The 18,808-nt window shown below is 39.4% G+C and overlaps 2 protein-coding genes across 2 annotated transcripts; both read right to left on the reverse strand.

Annotated features, from left to right (window-relative positions):
- Positions 1-3,589: 3,589 nt before the first annotated feature.
- LOC134662543 (inosine-5'-monophosphate dehydrogenase) lies at positions 3,590-5,642 on the reverse strand. The gene has a single exon (XM_063518802.1). The coding sequence runs from the start codon at positions 5,466-5,468 to the stop codon at positions 3,930-3,932; it is 1,539 nt and encodes a 512-aa protein (XP_063374872.1). The 5' UTR covers positions 5,469-5,642; the 3' UTR covers positions 3,590-3,929.
- Positions 5,643-14,058: 8,416 nt separating this feature from the next.
- Positions 14,059-14,993, reverse strand: LOC134662605 (uncharacterized protein DDB_G0287625-like). The gene has a single exon (XM_063518878.1). The coding sequence runs from the start codon at positions 14,940-14,942 to the stop codon at positions 14,088-14,090; it is 855 nt and encodes a 284-aa protein (XP_063374948.1). The 5' UTR covers positions 14,943-14,993; the 3' UTR covers positions 14,059-14,087.
- Between the last annotated feature and the right edge of the window lie 3,815 nt (positions 14,994-18,808).

Here is an 18,808-nt window from a genome sequence, read left to right on the forward strand (position 1 = left end):
GGATGTTGCGAATATCCGCATCCGCAACCGCGGAACTTCCGCATCCGCATTATTTTCAACATCCGCATAAAATCGATGCGGAGTTTAATGCGGATGCGTAACAGGTCGGTACAAGAACGTCTTAGCATCGGCGTAAGTGCTAGACTGCTAGGTAATTTAGTCATTAGCCAAAAAAACTTATTAGAAATGAGCAGTCAAGCCAGGGGGGTGTCACTCCGCAGTTTAGGTACATTTGGCCGGCGCGCCCAGCGGACAGGCGAATGGCATTGGGCTGCCGCTCGGTATATATAGTCGTGTCATGGTTCCTCTATATGATGGGCCAACGTCGGCCACTCCAAGGGACGCAGCCATGCGGTAGAATGAGATAGCAATATCACTTGCTCCCTCTAACGCATAAATGCGTCCCTTGGAGTGGCCGGTGTTGGCCCATCGTGTAGAGGAGCCATCACGTGGCGCTCGCGCAAAATTGAAAATACACAATGGCTTCGAAACTTACTTCCGTGAGAATCAGACATACTATCTCCGGATAAAAAATGTATGTTTAGATAATCAACGTTTGTAATTCCTACATACTTATCTTAAAAATAATAAATCAGTGGGTATAGGTACAAAAACTTGTCAAGTGACAACCCCGTGCCGACACTCACAGCTCGGTCATAAAACTGCGGCGCGCAAAGAAGATTCACGGTTCGTGCGCGGTTATAAGTTTCAATTTTGCTTGCAGGCGGCGACAAAGGTATAATTTTATACCTAAATCTGACTTTTGTGAAGGAGTGAATTTTCTGTACGGTAGTACTATTAGTTATTCTGTGGTCAAGCGTGAGTGGGACTTAATGTACGGAACCCTTGGAACGCGATTCCGACTCGCACTTGGCCGGTTTTTTTAAATAAAAATTACTAAAATGTAATATTTGACGTTTTTTATGTACCTATCTTGACATCCGCATCCGCGGATGGCAAAAAATCGGCCACCGCAACATCCCTGATTTCTACCATTACTTACCTACACACAAAGCGCTTACTTTGTTTTTGTCAAAATTTTCACAAACATTCTTGTTGCATCTCTTTCTTCAGTAGGTAGGTATAGAAAAACAAAAGAGATGCAGAGTCGTATAAGTCGTATTACGGCAACACGAATATTTGGCAAAATAGTGAGTTGCGCGCCGCGTTGATACTTGATAGAATGATTGTAGTTTGATTTACCAAATGTATTGCGAAAAAAAACAGAGATAACATTTGGTTGCGACGCTTGATATGTTATCGGCTTTTTATCGCATTAGGAAAATGTTAAGACTCCCCTAGACCCATTGCGTCAATGAAACGCTGATTGGCGAGTTAAGCCCTGTCTCCATATCGCGCGGCAAACCATCGAACATTGGCTCGCGCGGCAGCCGCGCGCAATGGATACCGGGTTGGCTCGCGAGCCAGCGAGTTGGCGTTACATGCGGAGAAGAGGATTGTCAGTGTGACGTACGCCCGGCCCGAGGGGCTCCACGATTCGCCGCCTCTATTGAGCGGTAGGTTTGGCGGAGGCTTCACTTTTTGTTTACGGTGACCTGGTTTATGAAACGTAGTATTTAAAGTGGTGACGCAGGGTCAAGCGGGAAGCTAGCTAAGTTATCTTGATACTAAATAGCAAGATGAACATGTAGCATCTAAAAGTATTTATAATGTCGAATTGCAGTCGTAAGCCGCGTCTCGATATCGCGCGGCGGCCGCGCGAGCAATGTTCGACCGCGGCAAACCTGTATTTTGGCTCGCGAGCCAAGTTCGGCGCCATCTTGAACTATAGCGCGGCGGCCTCGCGCGGCAGGCGATCCGACGAATCCGACCAGTTTGTATTCGGGAACCATGGACGTACGTCGTCGTGCAGCTGCCGCTTATCATTCCATGCATCACTTCTTAATGATCTGTTGCGATAATCACTACATTTAGTATTCCATAGAAACTGTTTAGTTCCGTATAATTTAATTAAAGTACGACACTTTTCATTATTCATGTCTGCCGCCGCGCTCGCGAGCCAACTATGTACACATCCGTCCCAACAGCGCGCGAACATTCCTTTGCCGGGCGCCGAAACACCGACAATGAATGGTTCGTCGCGAGCCGCGTTCGAGCGAGCGAATGATCGAGTTGGCTCGCGAGCCAGTCCGGTATCGATTGCGCGCGGCTGCCTCGCGAGCCAATGTTCGATAGCTTGCCGCGCAATATGGAGACGGGGCTTAACATGAACTTGAGTATAGTCAGAGCGGCTACCGCGACAACCGAATTTCGCAAATTGCGGGCATTTTTCTCTGTCACTCTAATTACGCCTTCATTGGAGTAAAAGAGAAAGATGCCCGCAATTTGAGAAAATCGGTTTTCGCGGTAGCTTCTCAGCATCAGAAGTCGCTAAACGGGTAAGATACTCAAAATAATTGAATTAGTAATTAAAAAAAAAAAGGTTTGACTGTCTCGCCCGCTAGCTGCTTTTGATGCTGACTGTATGCTAACGGAATAATCAAATATTATTTTAAGATATTATTTTTAAGCGTTATTTATTCTAAATACCTACTGCAAAAGTGTTTATTTATAGTTTAGTCTTATCAATATTCATAGCACCTACCATCGATGACATAGTTTTGACCATTCGTTAACACTTATGCATGTTTTGAATTTTTACTTCCTATTTATGTTCCGTATCAAACTGGAATTTTAGATTTAAATTGATATCAGAATTTAAAGTTTAAGTAAGTGAGGTACTGTTGTGAGGTTAAACCGTGCAATTATCGTAGTTATAATTATAAGGACTAGGCAGTTCTGAAATGTTAACAGTTAACATTTTGAACGCACCAGTCTTAAAAATAGATCATTGATTATTTTTAAATAAAAAGCACGTTTAATCTATATTTATTGTCTAACGAGCATAACCATATGCCATATGCCTTCGCTGCTTGTGCATTTATAATTCAAATAAATTGTGATTCATAGTACTTGACTGTTGTTTTAATGCTACTTCCTCTTCCTAAGTACCTACACCCGCCGTCTTCGCCCTCACGCCAAATGGTTTAGGAATTTGCTAATGACAATTAACTCCAAGTACTCTCTTCTTTCCATCCTGTTACCCCCTGCTGGGGTGTAGGGCTCGAATCTTTCCCAACCCAAGTACAAGAAAAATAATGCATTCCACCTTTCGAATTTGAAGAGTAGAAGTGAAAATGAATGTAAAAGTAATTAACTTTTTATTCCACAAATTATTTGAGACTAATCAAAATGTGAGTGAAGTGGAAAACATTAATTTAAAAATTCTTAATTTAATTGATTCGATTGTGTTACGAAGATTAGTTTTCGTTTAAATTTTACATGCATACTGTGTATAATTTATATAAATATGGGTTATTTACATAACACAGTTGAGTCAACTAAATGTGAATCTTAACATTCTTCTTAACTATACTGCAATTTATTTTAAATGGTTACGGGAAAGGTTACAAGGTTAAATATTTGAGCCAGAACGCTTATGGTGACGTCATATCGTGGGATTCGACAGGTTAAACTTTCATAATGTTAAGCATCCAATAGAATCAGGACAATAAAACACTGTATAATTGAATTCACACTTTAATTGTAAATATTCCATAGCATCTGGTCCTTTACATTATTCAACACGAAGATTACACCAACGTGATAATTAGGTATAGCACTTAACAATAGAGTATGAACATAAAACAGAACATCTCCAAAATGCAATAATTTGTTAAAGTAATTTTCTGTAAATGGAATAGTCTTTAACTTGTTTTTATAACATTTCATAATATACAAAATAAAAAATATTTTATTGGCTTCTGGCTTAAATTAGTACAATACTTTGTTTCATTTTTCTTAGATCTCTATTGACTTGCAGGAAATAGTATATCATATCACAAAGGTATAAAATAGTGGAACCCATCCTAGAACAATCTCTTTTCATAAGAGAACAAGCCATGTACATTGCCTTCCAGTTGGGCAGAGTATGTTCTTTTCATAAATCTCAGATCTCCTGAGACACTCATCTCGCGCAGTCGGGACACAGAGCGCGCGCCAATGTCCTGGCAGCTGTGCTGCATGCCAGCCTGTAAGTATGGCAGGAAGCGCAACACTGAACCTTTATCCACTATACTTCCACTCACACCCTGAGCTACTCGGTGCTTATCAGACTCCTTGTGGAAATATCGGCTCATGGCAGCTCCTTTACCATCCTTGTTTTCCATAGCTTCCAAGCTTCCCATCCCCCTGTACTTTTTGAGCCTGACCCCATCAGAAAAGAAGTACTCTCCAGGGGCTTCGGAGGTGCCAGCTAGCAGGGATCCCATCATTACTGTTGAGGCTCCTAAAGCTAGAGATTTGACAATATGACCTACTGATTGTATACCTCCATCAGCAATTACTGGCACATTAAATTGACTGGCATAAGATGCGACTTGGTAGACTGCAGTAGCCTGAGGACAGCCGCATGCCATGACTTCTTGGGTGATACAGATGGAGCCGCTGCCCATGCCAACCCTCAGGGCATCAACACCGGCATCTATGAGATTCTTTGCCTGCATTCGTGTGACAACATTACCTCCAATGACCTGAATGTCAGGGTAAGTATTTTTAATGAATTTAACCATTTCTATCTGATAGATAGAGTTTCCCTGTGATGAGTCTAACACAATGACGTCTACTCCGTTACTGACTACTAATTTAAGACGCTCCCTTTCAGCTTCACGAGTACCTATAGCGGCTCCTACTAATAGCTGTTTGTTGGAATCTTTAGATGCATTGGGATAGCTGCGTGCTTTCTTTAAATCGGTTCTAGCAATTAATGCCACTAACTCACCTGCCCCATTTATTATTGGTAGTTTTCCTTTCTTACTCTTTTCCAATATGTAATTGGCGTCTTGCAATGTGACACCGGACTGTGCCGTTATCATGTCTTCTATTGGAGTCATGACCTCCTTAAGGCTCAGGTGTGGGTCTCCCTCCCTGAAATCCACATCTCTTGAAGTAACTATTCCAATCAGACGGCCTCCAAGTTTACCGTTCTCTGTTATAGGGTAGCCTGTGAAACCATTTAGCTTTTTAGCATTTATGACATCAGCAACAGTATGTTGAGGGCCCATACAGACTGGATCCCTAATAAAGCCATGTTTGTACTTCTTGACTTTGTGCACTTCGTTAGCTTGGTATTCGGGCGTGCAGTTGTGATGGATGATGCCGATGCCGCCGCACAGCGCCATCGCGATCGCCATGTCGGCTTCTGTTACGGTGTCCATAGGAGTGGACACGAGCGGTGCCTTGAGGTTGATTTTCTTGGTGAGAGGAGACGTCAGGTCGACCTCCTCGGCCGTAAAGTCTATGTAGCCGGGGAGCAGCAAGAAGTCGTTATAGGTAAGCCCTTCGCTGTTGATGAACATTTCACGCGCTGATAACCCATCACGAAGATCACCTTCTGCCTTTGTAGCCATGTTTGTTGCTGATCTTGAACCACGGTAAAATTAGGTCAAAAAACTTATCACTAATTTTAAGGTTATAATGTGTTTTCGATTAAAAACAATGGGACGAATATATGTACACGTGGTATGCACAGTATGGTTTTGACACTTGCTGGTGGGGATAAATTATTTGTACTTCATTTAGTAGTTCTGGAAGTACACGATTGATAAAACTTTGTCTAGTAAAAATGTATTCTTAGAACAATTGTTAATTTCTAAAGCAGCACGACTTTCCCAGCCGGCTTCTTTGACAAAATGATAGATATCAAAGGAAGCAATGTTGCTAGTTATCCCACAGATGGCCCCGAGTGTAGCTATAGTGCGTCAAGCAAATCTTGTCAGTAGCAATGTACTGCAAATTAAAGTAGGGTAACACCATGTAACACTCAAAGAGCAGAATTGCGCTAAGAAAAGCAGCAATGTACAACGAACCAAAACATGTTTATTTTTCCCATAGATGGTAGTATTTCTATAGATGTGGCCTACCGCGTGCCCCCGTAAGGGATAGACATAGATGACGTCACAAACCCGGGGATACCATATAGGTAAAAATTACCCCAATATTATCAAATATTGGGGTAATTTTAATCACGTTCGCGAGTTGTTCGCCTACGTAAGACGCAGCGATAAATAAAATATAGATGGTCAACCAAATCTTGTCAGTAAAAAAAGGTGCGAAATTCAAAAGTTTTCTATGGGACGATATCACTTCGCGCCTACATTTTTCAAATTTGCCGCCTTTTTCTACTGTCAAGATATGGTTGACCAAGTATATAAATGGGCCAATTTTCTTTTTTTTTTTAATTTATTTAGAAAACAAACAGCCTTTTACAAATAAGTTGTGGCGGCCTGCTCGGCTCGCCACTCTACACGCGCCTATGACTAAAAATAGGCCTAAAGTTTCATACGTTACTAAGTTGACTATTACAATGAAAAGTAAATAGGTTACTTAATTATAAATTACCCGTAGGTATAGTTGTTAGTACAACACGCAAATAAAGTAAGAAAACAATGCAAAATATTTACTTGAAACAATTTTTCAATTACTAGTAAACAAAATATGCCGAACTTTGTTCTTGAAAACGGACAAACTATGAACAAAAATGTCTATATCATTAAGCGATTCATTATACATCATACAAGTACGCCTAAAGAAAGAATTTTTAGCATACTGTGTGCCACAGGAAGAAATAGAAAAGGTAGGTTTTCGTAATATGCTTTGAGCATATCCGGCAGTTTTGCGTCGGTGCCCAGTTTCTCCTTCCGGTTGCTAAAATCCATTTAGCACGCGTGCCTGCATCTTGTGGAAATCTGGAGGTAATAAACGAAATATTCATTTTGTAATCTGTCACTCTTATTGCAAAATTAAGAATTAGTACCTGCAGCATATCATATAATTAGATTCTCTGAGTCGTGGCAAAACCCCCTATAACGTTAGAAAGAATCCGTAATGCTTAAATAAATATAATTTACATTCTAATTTAAACACAGTTCAATTTTATTGTTCGTATATCGTTCTGTCAGTTATCCCCACCACTCATGCCATGCCCTCGGATGACACGCGATTTTGGAATTATTCGAACACAGTGTTGCTAACCCGCGATTTTTCAAATTTGCCGCCTTTTACTACTGACAAGATTTGGTTGATCCAGTATATGTCGATACTCTTGGGCTTCACAGGCAGGCTACTGCGATTTAGCAATAATAGCAATACAACAACAGACTATCTAGTATTCGCGTTTGGGGACATTTTTTATAATTTATAGTGTTAAAATATTACCATAGCCATATCCAGACGAGCTGGGCAAATCGACCGATTTGATCAGGATAATAATTGGCGCCAATCGCATCTAGCGTCCACACGTACACAATTTAATCATCAATTTTAAAACCCCGGCTTCTAACTACGAAAATTGCCATTTTTGTGTCCGCACCTGCTGATTTGATCGGGGAATCAAATTGGCGTTTGCGTCCGCACGCACTGATTCAATCGGACAATTTCATCAGATTGGCGAAAAATTGTCTCGTCTGGATTCCACTTAAATCTAAAATTGGTGATTGGTGAAAATTGGCGGCAATTTCTTTACAGATCAAACCGGTCGATTTCATCATCCCGTCTGGATTTGCTTTAAACTTTAAAGCAAATCCAGACGGGATGATGATATGGTAAACGGTATATGATAAACACACAATCGCACCGCACGGTGCTAACAGACTACCGCACCGCACCAAGGTCACGGTGCGCCTATCGGTTTATAGCAAGTCGTGCACAGACACTAGACAGTGTGGAGGCTTATCGTGGTGCGCAACCGGAAAGTATAGTTTGTAGCTTTCTAGTAGAGCCCGAAGGCTTATCCTATTGTCTATTGTTCAGTAAAATCGCACGTGCTACTTACCTGCAAAAAAGGGTCTTAATTATTCTATTTAGCACCTGAGCGCGGGCTAGTCCAACGCTCAAAAAACCAGTGTAGGTGCGCTCTCCGATAACGCGCCTTTGTTACGCATCTCGATGACACATTTTAGACTGGTTCTGTAGCGTTCGACTCGCCGGCACTCAGTAAGGTGAGTTCGACTAAGATCGGACACCGGATAAGATCGTATGATTCAAATTTCTGCCTGTTGCGGGGCTTTTTTTTAATGCTGGCAAGGTGATGCAATGCGCTGTTTTGTCCCGCACCGGCCGCACCCCCCTTCAGGACGCACTTGTCGCTCCGACTAACAAGTGCCAAGATATATACGGTTAAGTGCAAACGTCCAAAAAATGAGATTTTTTTTTGTGTCCGGAATTACCCTTCGCCTGTTTTTCTTGAATAAGTGGCAAGTTGAAGCGTTATTTGTTTCTTTTACAGATTTCATGTTATTTTTATTAAATTTGTGACAAATCTGTATATTTGGAATTTTGATACGATGCCTGTAGGCCGAGATCCGGTCTTATCCGAAGTGGTAAAAGATCGGATGCTCAAACTATTCGTGTCACCATTATATCTGATTAAATTAGGTATTAGGTAAATATGATTAATAAAGATATTAAATCACAATAAAGCTCCCAAATCATTCTGTATTGATCGCTACACTTAACTAAGTAACGCCACATACTTAATTGATCTCTTATTCTTAAACAAATAAAAACGCAGACTGTTTAAAAATGGTCGTATTCATTCCTCCAATTTCATATTATTTTATCCTTAAATCCTCTTTCATCACCTTTTTTCAACCTAACGCGCGTATGGTGTCAATGAACCCACGTGGTTCATTGACCCTACACGGGTTCATTGACTCCACATCTAAAGTTTGGCAACCATAATTTCTTGAAAATTTAGCGCATGGTGTAAGATCGAACAGAAAAAATGCAAAAAAATAAAAATTGGGTCGGATATGATAGCCCGAATTACTCCTAGGCTAATTCTTCTATATATTAATCAGTGGGTAATACCGGTTATTTTGCAATAGTAAACTCTATGATACCGGCAATAGGACCGAACTTATAGGTCCGTCCGTTCTTACACCACCAGGTATAAAAAGAATGCATGTCAATTTATTTTGTTTCCTATATTTAAACACTCATTACACGCTCATTATGACGTCTAGAAAGATAATAAAATTCTATTATATAGAGCATTTCATTATTATCAATTCTGTAATTGAATCATGTCCATACCCTATCCACAAGCTGAGAAAAAAAAATCCAACATCTCCACACAACCCACCTAAAAACGTCCGAAACTTACCCGAACTCACCTTAACCGAAGTACTGACCACACACATCGTAACAAAATATTTATCCATTAGTTCATTTTGAATCTTATTGCAATTTCCATAGGAGTTGTAATTCAATTACCTGGGTAAAGTGAACGAGCGATTTTTTATGCAGGTGGTTGTGGCACGAGCGGTTTTACTTAACAATAGACAATATGATTAGCCGTCGCGTCGGGCTCTATTCTATTAGAAAGCTACAAACTATACTTAGTCGGTTTTTTTGCTATTTCAAAGGAATCGTTGCGTAGCGCTAGCAAAGCGCTACTCTTTGAGCCAGACTTAAGTACCTACATAAAGATGTAAATGTTGCACGAAAATGACTGTTTATAAGTAAATAAATACAGGCACGAAAAATAAAACAATAAACTTTTGTTTAGGTACTTTAATATTTCGCTGCAGCATTATCCTGATAGGATATTAGGGTAGAAATATACTTAGTAACTGCTTACCACTGGTACCAATTAAACCAGGCTCGAATTGGTCTAGATGTCTTCTGCGTGGTGGAACTCTGCTTCTCGTTGATATTCTTTAGGGAAGCTAACGCAAGACCTAGCGCCGTCACAGCACATAGCAGAAATATAATCATTTTAGTCATAGCTTCGCTTTGTTATAACGTAGGTGGCAAAGCATGTATGGGCAGGAACCTACACTAAAAATATACTTGGCTTAAGTAGGTATTAGGTTTGGTTAATAAGTGTCCGTTGTTTACGACCGCTCAAATGTTTTAATGAAGACCTGTGAAATTGATTAATTTTCAATTAATATGCAATAATAAGTTATGAACTTGCAAGTAAAAAAGAAAAATTACAAAAACCGGTCAATTATATGTGCCCGGCCACACATAACAGAGGGTTGGTATTGAGGTATTGGTTCCGTACCTTCGTGCGGCAAAAAGTAGTAACTGAGTACCTACTCATAGTTATTAAGTAGGTCACCGGTAGGCGGTAGGGGTTGGAAGTTTGTATGGGAGTGTGATCACGAACTTCTATTAGGTCTACTAAGACACAAGCTAGTTTATTAAAAAAAATCTAGCGCATTCCAAAGGAAATAATGCCAAGTATTTCATTATTACTAGCCACGCCACGATAACTATTACGGTTGGTAGGTATTGTAGTAGCACAACTGTGAAATAAAAACAAGTCACGATATTTTTTATACCGAGAATATTTTAACTCACGTTTAATAGATATATCGCGAAATTTATATAAAATCATTAGAAAATAAAGTTTCGAGAATAAGTATTTTGTTAATTCAAATAGCCTTAGCGCCACTTGCACCACACCCCACGAACCCGGGATTAAGCGGTAAAACCGTTAACCCAGTGTCAAATTGTAGGTACGGGTAACCATGGTAACTCCAGGTTTTAGGTGAATGGTGCAAGTGGCCCAACCCAACATTGTTAAGTGACAAGATTAACAATGATGGGTTTTTCTACAGTGTGTGGCCTCTGTAGCCTGCAGTTAGTAGCTATACAGAATGGAATTTTTTGATCAGCCATAGGTACTCTGCGTAGAGAATGTATAGGTAATACTGAACAACTTTTACTATCGGACCATGACGAATCGCGAATTTTTTTTTATCACACCAGCGAGAATGTATGAAACAGCCAAACCTATAAATTCACTATGCTATGCCGAGTATGGTTGGTAAAAAAAATTCAGCCTGTAGTTAGGTACGCTTGGACACAGTTTGTGATAGTATTATTAATTTATTACTATTATTTTCGGCTTCCGCTGTTTAGGCATTTATGAATGTTACCGGTGACACACGTATACCTAATTACCTACTGTAGGTACTGTGTTTTTTTTTCATCTAGTCCGGCATCACACATAGTCCGTTCACTCTGACGTATCCAGTGGGGCACGCGTCCCCATCGAACGCTCCTCGGTCTTCCAGAGTCACGTTTACCGGAAGCGGTACTTCAGTCACTGAACCCGGCGGTCTCGAATTATTTGACGTGGATTCATTACGGGCTATCGGGTCAACGGTCTTTAAAGAGTTTTCCACAAAAGCTCCTCCTTGGTCCTCGAAAACTACTTTGTCATAATAATCACTGGTCGAGTTGTTGGTGCTGATTTGTGTTGAATTGCAGGTATTATTTTGAGCACTGGTTGAATTTGTGATGTTATTTTTAGTCACTGTATTCACAAAAGGTCGCTTTTGATCCATTCTTCTTGATTGAGATCCGGATATGAATAGTTTTAGATTCTGTTGATTCCTTGTTGTCTGTTGCGCTGTAGTACTGCTGTTATTTTTACTGACGAAAAACTTTTCAGTTGCTTTAAGTGGTTGAATTGTCTGTGTCGCAGTCCCATGCAAGTTTCCAGGGGGAGCGGTACGTCCAGGCAGAAAAGGCGACGGCGAGTATTTGACCTCTTGACTCAACTGTACTTGGCAGACTATTTTCCCTAATGCCAGTATAAATGGAGCAGTGAGTAATACAAACATGACAATTGTTTCCTTCTCTACGGAATTTACTTTTCCTGTTTAATTATCTGTTTCACTACAACTTTAGACACGGAAATTGTTCGCGGAGAAACAGCTGGCCGTGTAATAAGGGACCGACGACTGGACGCGATCTCGCTTTTAACGTTTAAGGTCAAGACAAGTTAACGATGCTCCGTAAACAATGAAATGAATGGCTAGTTGATGTCCGCTAAGATTGCGGGTTTCCACAAAAACGTCACGTACTAGCAGTTTTTATTCGCATCTTTATTCGCCGACTGCGTGTCGGCGCCGTGGACCGAAGCGAGGCAAAATTTTCCGCGTACCTAACCTACTTAACTTACCAGACTAAGAGACCACTATACAATTAAAATTTACCTATTTTTACACGACTGCCCCAAAAAAAGGAGTGTATTGTTTTCAGCGTTAATGTTTGTATGTGGCTGGGTATGTAAGTTTCTTTGTTCCACCCTAGCAGCTAAATGCCTGAACCGATTTAGATGTATGATAAGTATATCATTACAATCCTTACGTCATCTCGGGTAACATAGGCTATGTTGCACAGTCTGTGCTATCAAAATAGCTGGAGAGTTATTTTGGCCTGACTCTAGATTGATATCAAATTTTCTGGGTCTCTTTTATTAAGTAACTTAAGTCACCTTGTGGTCGTTGTGGTAAGACATATAGGTAAATGTGTAATGTTATGAACTTATGAAATTTAATATGAAACCTAGTATCTATATCTACGTACCTAATATATAAATTAAGGCAATTAGTAACGTTAGATATAGGTTAGCTGGTTCACTGATTCAGATGGGGTTCGATGACCGTCAGTTTTGTGACGGTTGCTAACCGGCTTATGTAGGTACATATATTGTCCGAATTTAATTCAAGGTGCAGAGAGAGGTGAGGTGAAGGTCTGCAGCTGACTGTATACGAGTGGTAGGTAGGTATATGTTGGAGAAGCGGTACCTAAACGTATCTAAGCGCGGACTATTCATGGGGGACATGGGTTGGTCATGGGATTTGGGTTTGGGTACATACTTATGTATGTACCCAAACACACTTATGTATACCTAAGCAGAAAGAGTCAAATGAAGCTATACCAAAAGCCTGTAAAAATGTGAGGATTTCATGCTAACTCGTAAAAAAGTTAAAGTATTCAATTAGGTACTTAACTTTTACGACAAACTTAAAATGTATGCAACGGCCTATTTGCCGCCATCCCACTAACCCGGGGTTAAGCGGTTAAACCGTTAACGCAGTGTCAAATTGTACTGGTAACCATGGTAGCTCCAAGTTAAACCGGTTAAGGGAATAGATAGAAATCCCATCATTGGCTGTCAATGGAATACTATTTAATTGGTTCAGATGCGATGCGCCATCATTTTCTCAACATTATAGCTACATAATTTATTTATAAATACATATTATCTGTCTGTTAGAGATCTACTTTGTTACGAAACGGTAATTTTATGATAATACGCCGCCAATCATTTGTGAGTTAATTTCCACGGGTAGGTAAATATACCCTTATAGTGGTTGGCGCTTACGCTATTATTAACGACGTTCCAGTACTAATTAATGCGGTGCTAGCGGCGTAAGCCCCCGACCGCCATAAGGTACCTTTATTCGAGGAACGTCACATTTTGTTTTATTACGGTTTGCAATTATGTTTATACATAATTAACCATAATAACATTAAACATAATAACCTTGACAGAACATTGCGTACACGGTTTATAAATAGGTATAAATAATTACCTACTTACCCTAGCTAGCCCATAAGATAAGCGGTAACCTAAACAAATACAAGTACCTTTAGGCACCTAATTATTAAAATTGTGATGAAACAATTAGCTTTAAAAAATGTAAAAAGTAACAACCTATGAACACATATATATTTTATCATCATCATCATCATCCTCTTAGCGTCATTTTGCCACGACTCACTTTTGGAGCCTGGGTCCGCTTGGCAACCTTCCGTCCGCTTGCCCTTGGAACTCTGTGATGGCACCACTCAACTTAATTGTGGGTTTTTAGTATTGTCTCGATGGGTATTAGTTGCCACTGTTGCCAGTGGTACGAAAAGTAGTGAGCGGTAAAAATTTGTAACAAAAATGAAATTTTTGCCAAAAACTTATTTCAGTTTATACATGAGTGGATAAGGGTTCCGCTTTTGCCATTTTGGCTAAGGCACACTAAAAAGGACCTTATTGGTACGAGCTGGGGTTCACCAGAACCAGCGACCTTCAGTTAAAAAGTACTGCTAGGCCAGTTTGTCACAAGAAGACTTTGGGTTTTTAATCAAGAAAATATTTTTACAAACGTTAAAATTTTGTCATTTATACATACAATTTTATTTAGGTACGTAATTAATTAAGTACACATTCATTCGTCTTTAAACCTTATGTCTATTGGAAAATCCTCCTCACTCTCTTCGTTTTTCTTGTCGCCGTCGCCGGTTTCACGTTTGGGCGCGTTGATGACGATCTTGTCACCTTCGTACGTGTAGCCGTTGAGGGGCACCAACAGCGGCTCATCGTCCTTAGGTTTTTTGTTCGACTCATTATTTTTGTTAGTAGAATCCGGGTTTTTGACTTCATTTGCAGTTGGGTACGGATTATTTATGTCATTAGTCGGATGAAGAACCGCATTATTATTTAGTACGTTGTTGTTTTGGTTAACTAGATTGTGGTCTTGATCATTATGATATTGTCCTTGTTGGTTGGGATAACTGGGTATGTTTTGTTGTTGTCCATTGTTGCCATATTTGTTACCGTTTTGATACGGATCATGTCCGGGGTTTGCTGGATAATTGAGTTGAGGATCATATCCATGACTGGAACCATAGTTAGGACGACCTTGATTATGATTATGTCCATTGTTCTGATTTCCTTCATTGTAGCCATTGTTCGGCGGGTTATGGCCCTGGTAGGGATTATGCGCATTGGGAGCAGGGTAGTGGCCTTCTTGCGGTGTTCCATAAGGCCTAGCTGGATTCCCCTGGCCCCCTTGAGTGTTCTCTTCGACAATGACTACGATGGTCTCGCCTCCTTGGTTAGGGGGACGCGGGGCTGGTTGATGGTGGCCGTGGGTGAGGCCAAACCCGCCGATCACCGCGTCGGCGACGTCGTGTACCTTGTTGTGGAGTTGCCGATGCGCTCCTATAAGCAAATCACCCAGTCTCCCACCATTACACGAACTTAATGATATTATCAAAACGACAATTAAATACTTTATCATTTTTAAAAGATGATTTAAAATAAATACACATAAAGGTATCACTACTACCACATTCCGCTATTCACTGGCGCGATGGAGCTTCATAATGTTCATCCTCTTGCGAAAACCTGTTTTGAATCGGTAGTTCATGGAAGATTGTTTTTTTCTATTCTTAATTATAACTATGTTTACTTATTATGTCGATTACCTACAGTGAAACACTTATTGCTAACGCACATTAGTAGGTAGGTACCATATCGATCAATGTACCAACACCAATACTTATGATTAAAGTAACACAAATTAGGTAGGTACCTATAATTGTACCTAATTGTACGCCGTCATTTGTTATCCTATGGGTAGGTTAGTCAAAAATATAGAAGCACCTCTTTGGTTCTTAATTCTTACGTATCTTGGAGCAAACTTTAATTCTAATTAATTTCGATATTTCACCAAATAGGTATATATTAGGTACCGCCCCTGATTTCATCGAACATTATTTTTAAAATCCTAATTGCGTTCAAATTGCGTCGAAGTGCGTAATATACGTAGTATCTTCTTAGTAGTTTGTGTGCGTAATTATAAAAGGCTCCAAAGACAGCTAGGATTGTTCAGAAGCGGTTCGCACATCGATATCATAGTCATCGGCATCATGCCACTGATCTCCGTTCACAGGTTGTTTTGTTGTTTGTCCATTCGCATTTCCAGTGTTCGGTGCCTTATCGGGAATCTGCGTTGATTGATGCAATGGCCAATTGTGGGGGAAATCACCTTGGATTGTTGAAGGTCGTGCCGCCGCCGTCTCGAGAGGTCGTCTCGGCCAATTCATAACTTGATTCGCTGGGTTTAAAAGGTTGCCCATTCCCAGTGGAAAGAAGTTTAAATATGGGAAGTTGTTTAAATTAGGTTGAAAATTACTGAAGTTAGGGAGGTTAATGTTACCTAATGGTTGCCCGGAGTTCGCCGGGGCCCACTGCGGACCGAAACTTAACGGCCCGTAGAATCCAGTTAGTCCTGTTATGAGATTTTTCAACTCGTTGTTAAAAACGCTATTCATTGTTTCGGGTAGGAAAGTTCGCAGCTGCGCGGCCGGGCGCTGATGTGGAATGTTAGCATTAGCAGACTCTATAACCGGTCTTTGTGAACTACAAAACTGACGGAACAGTACACATAACAACACAATACTCTTTACTTTAAACGACATTATTATTGCATTAGAAAGGTCTGGTTACGAGCTAATATTGGGAGATACTAAAACTAATTGATACTAAATATTTCATATTAAGCATACCTATTAGTTAACGATCGATTAGTAAAGTAGGTTATAATGTTATTACCAAATAAACGATAGATTGGTATAGAGTTAAGTAGACCAAGCTAAGTTGGCAGCGATTTTGATAGCCCAGACTGTATAAGTGCCACTTTTATTCCATTTTATATCCCATCCCATTAGATTTTGCCCTTTCGAAAAAGACGTTTCCGAGAAAATACGACAGAAAATAATTATATTAATTTTTTTTACTACATCTGTACCTATTTTCGCCCAGTTTAACAGCTGAAGCAGATGGCGCTATAGCTACCTACCACATGTTTTGTGTTAACCGAATTGACAAAACGCCGAAATTTTCTAGCGGGAACTACAGCAATATGTACGTGGCCATAAAGCGACATCTACTGCATCGCTCAAATTCGAGGCACGATTTTTTTCTCAGATTGTACACTATTCTCATCTATAATTCTTTGTTTAGAACTTAAAATTAGGGAAGGGGAGGAAATTAAAAACGGTTAACAAATAAAAGTCGGTAAACATTTGTTAATATTGTATTAACACAACATAAACTTTGAAAGTGAGAAATTTAAAGTGATCAATATTAAAAGTCAAAATTGTACAGTGTGCATTGTTAGAACAATAAATAAACGTATAATGGCTACATTTGACAACATTGCAAGGTAAGCCGGTGGGAATCGAGTTCTAAGGACGGCTCGTCGCTGTTGTTACGTACCTAAATAGGCTATTTAATTTATGTGTATTTGTCCGGACTACCGGAAAATTACTAAATCAAACGATCCCCTTGGTTTTTATAATGCGGAAAAAAGAGGCTCATACAATATAAGCAGATATAGGATGGATCTCGTACTGAGACTACTGAAAAAGTTGTAAATTCAAAAATCGCTGTCGATGGTCCTTAAAAGGGGGTGCCCCCAACTTCCTGTCGTACCAAAATTAGATTGGAGAATGCAATGTTGTCAAACGCCTGAAGAAACTTAACATTACATACTTAACTTAGTGACTGGTTAATTTTTTGGTTTCATGTATTGGTAAATTAGAGAGGTACCTATTATATAAATAAACTAAACATGGCATACAATGTCCACAAACCGATGCTATATAATACAATCTAAACAACATTTAGGTATAATCTTATTTTAGTAAGGCACTGTTCTCTTAGGTGTAGATTACAATCGATAGACATAAGTGATGTAGGTATATAAGTACATATGTACTTATGTGTGTTGATGCTGTGCTGGATTTTTCACAATAGACATAAAACTTTGCGTTATTTATAATGGGTTAATTATTTCGTGACAGGTATAAAATTAACAGTTTAGTGTAGGCAAGGCCAATTTTATGGCTACCTACTGAATTACTGATTACTTAATAAATTTATGCCAGTCAATAAGATTGACAGCTATTCGTTATCATTGATAACTTATCAATATAAGTAATTAGCAAGCAAGTGGAAATAGTCTATAATGCCATTATATAAAACTTATCATTTAACATGAACCAGAGTCTAGTAAATAAAGAAAAATTACTGCCCCGCGAGAATAGTTAATGATAGATTTTAAAACTAAAAAGCTAAAACGGAAAAATAGTGAATAGGCACGCGAGGAACCCGGAGTTGCATGGATGTTGTTCGTCTTTAATATTTACTAGTCCCTGCAAGAATTTAAAATAATTCTGTGTGCATTGGTGTGTTTGAGTTTATTTTAAAATGGTCATTACTCGCCTTACTCGAATCTCTACCTGTTGTTCCTATTTTCTAGCATTAACCCATCTTGCTTCCAACAATAGAACAACACTGGGCATCCATTTACTTGAAACATATACAGTTTATCATTGTTGATGCCTAGGTATTATCACTGATAACAAAAATATAGCACCATTTTACAAATATCAAACATTATTAATATAATTATTAAGGGATAATTCCCTTACCTTAACATTATTTCTTAGAATTTCGATACACGGACATATAAATTCGGTCAACTCGATCGCTTCAAGCAAAAATATAGCATGTTGCGTTTTGAAATGATGACGTAAGGTCAGTTGGAACAAGTGCCTTATGATTATGACTCACTCCCAGAAAGGAAAAGTGCGGTCACGATGAATGAGCCTTTCACCCCTATGCCAGCATATTCGTAGGTATGCTCCTTAAGGGGCCCACAGATTATTTTATTTTATTTAAACTTTATTGCACAAAATATATACAACAATGTACAAATGGCGGACTTAATACCAAATGGCATTCTCTACCAGTCAACCATAGGGCCAAACAGAGATACCTTCAATTGGTACAGAGAGAAAATATATTGAGTGAGTTAAAAAAAAGCAAACTGTACTTATAATTACATAACTAAATAATATATATATAAACTACCACATATTTATAAAATATATATGTAATAATATTTATTAATATAATATAGATATTTGAACTCTTGCTTTAGCAAATGCTTACGTAACACCCGCTTGAAAGTAGTAGCTTGTCTAATATTTAGAGGGAGATTACCAGTTCGCCGGACGATATCAGCCTGTCAGTTGTTCGGAACTGTCACCTTTTGCGTTTAACTGAAAGGCTGATATTGCGTTTGAGGGCCCCTTT

The sequence above is a fragment of the Cydia amplana genome, chromosome 3 (genome assembly GCF_948474715.1).
Source record: "Cydia amplana chromosome 3, ilCydAmpl1.1, whole genome shotgun sequence".
Lineage (NCBI taxonomy): Eukaryota > Metazoa > Arthropoda > Insecta > Lepidoptera > Tortricidae > Cydia > Cydia amplana.

What these genes read in the sequence shown, in the direction of transcription:
- LOC134662543 (XM_063518802.1), bottom strand. Translation starts at nt 5,468, where the DNA reads ATGGCTACAAAGGCAGAAGGTGATCTTCGTGATGGGTTATCAGCGCGT.
- LOC134662605 (XM_063518878.1), bottom strand. Translation starts at nt 14,942, where the DNA reads ATGATAAAGTATTTAATTGTCGTTTTGATAATATCATTAAGTTCGTGT.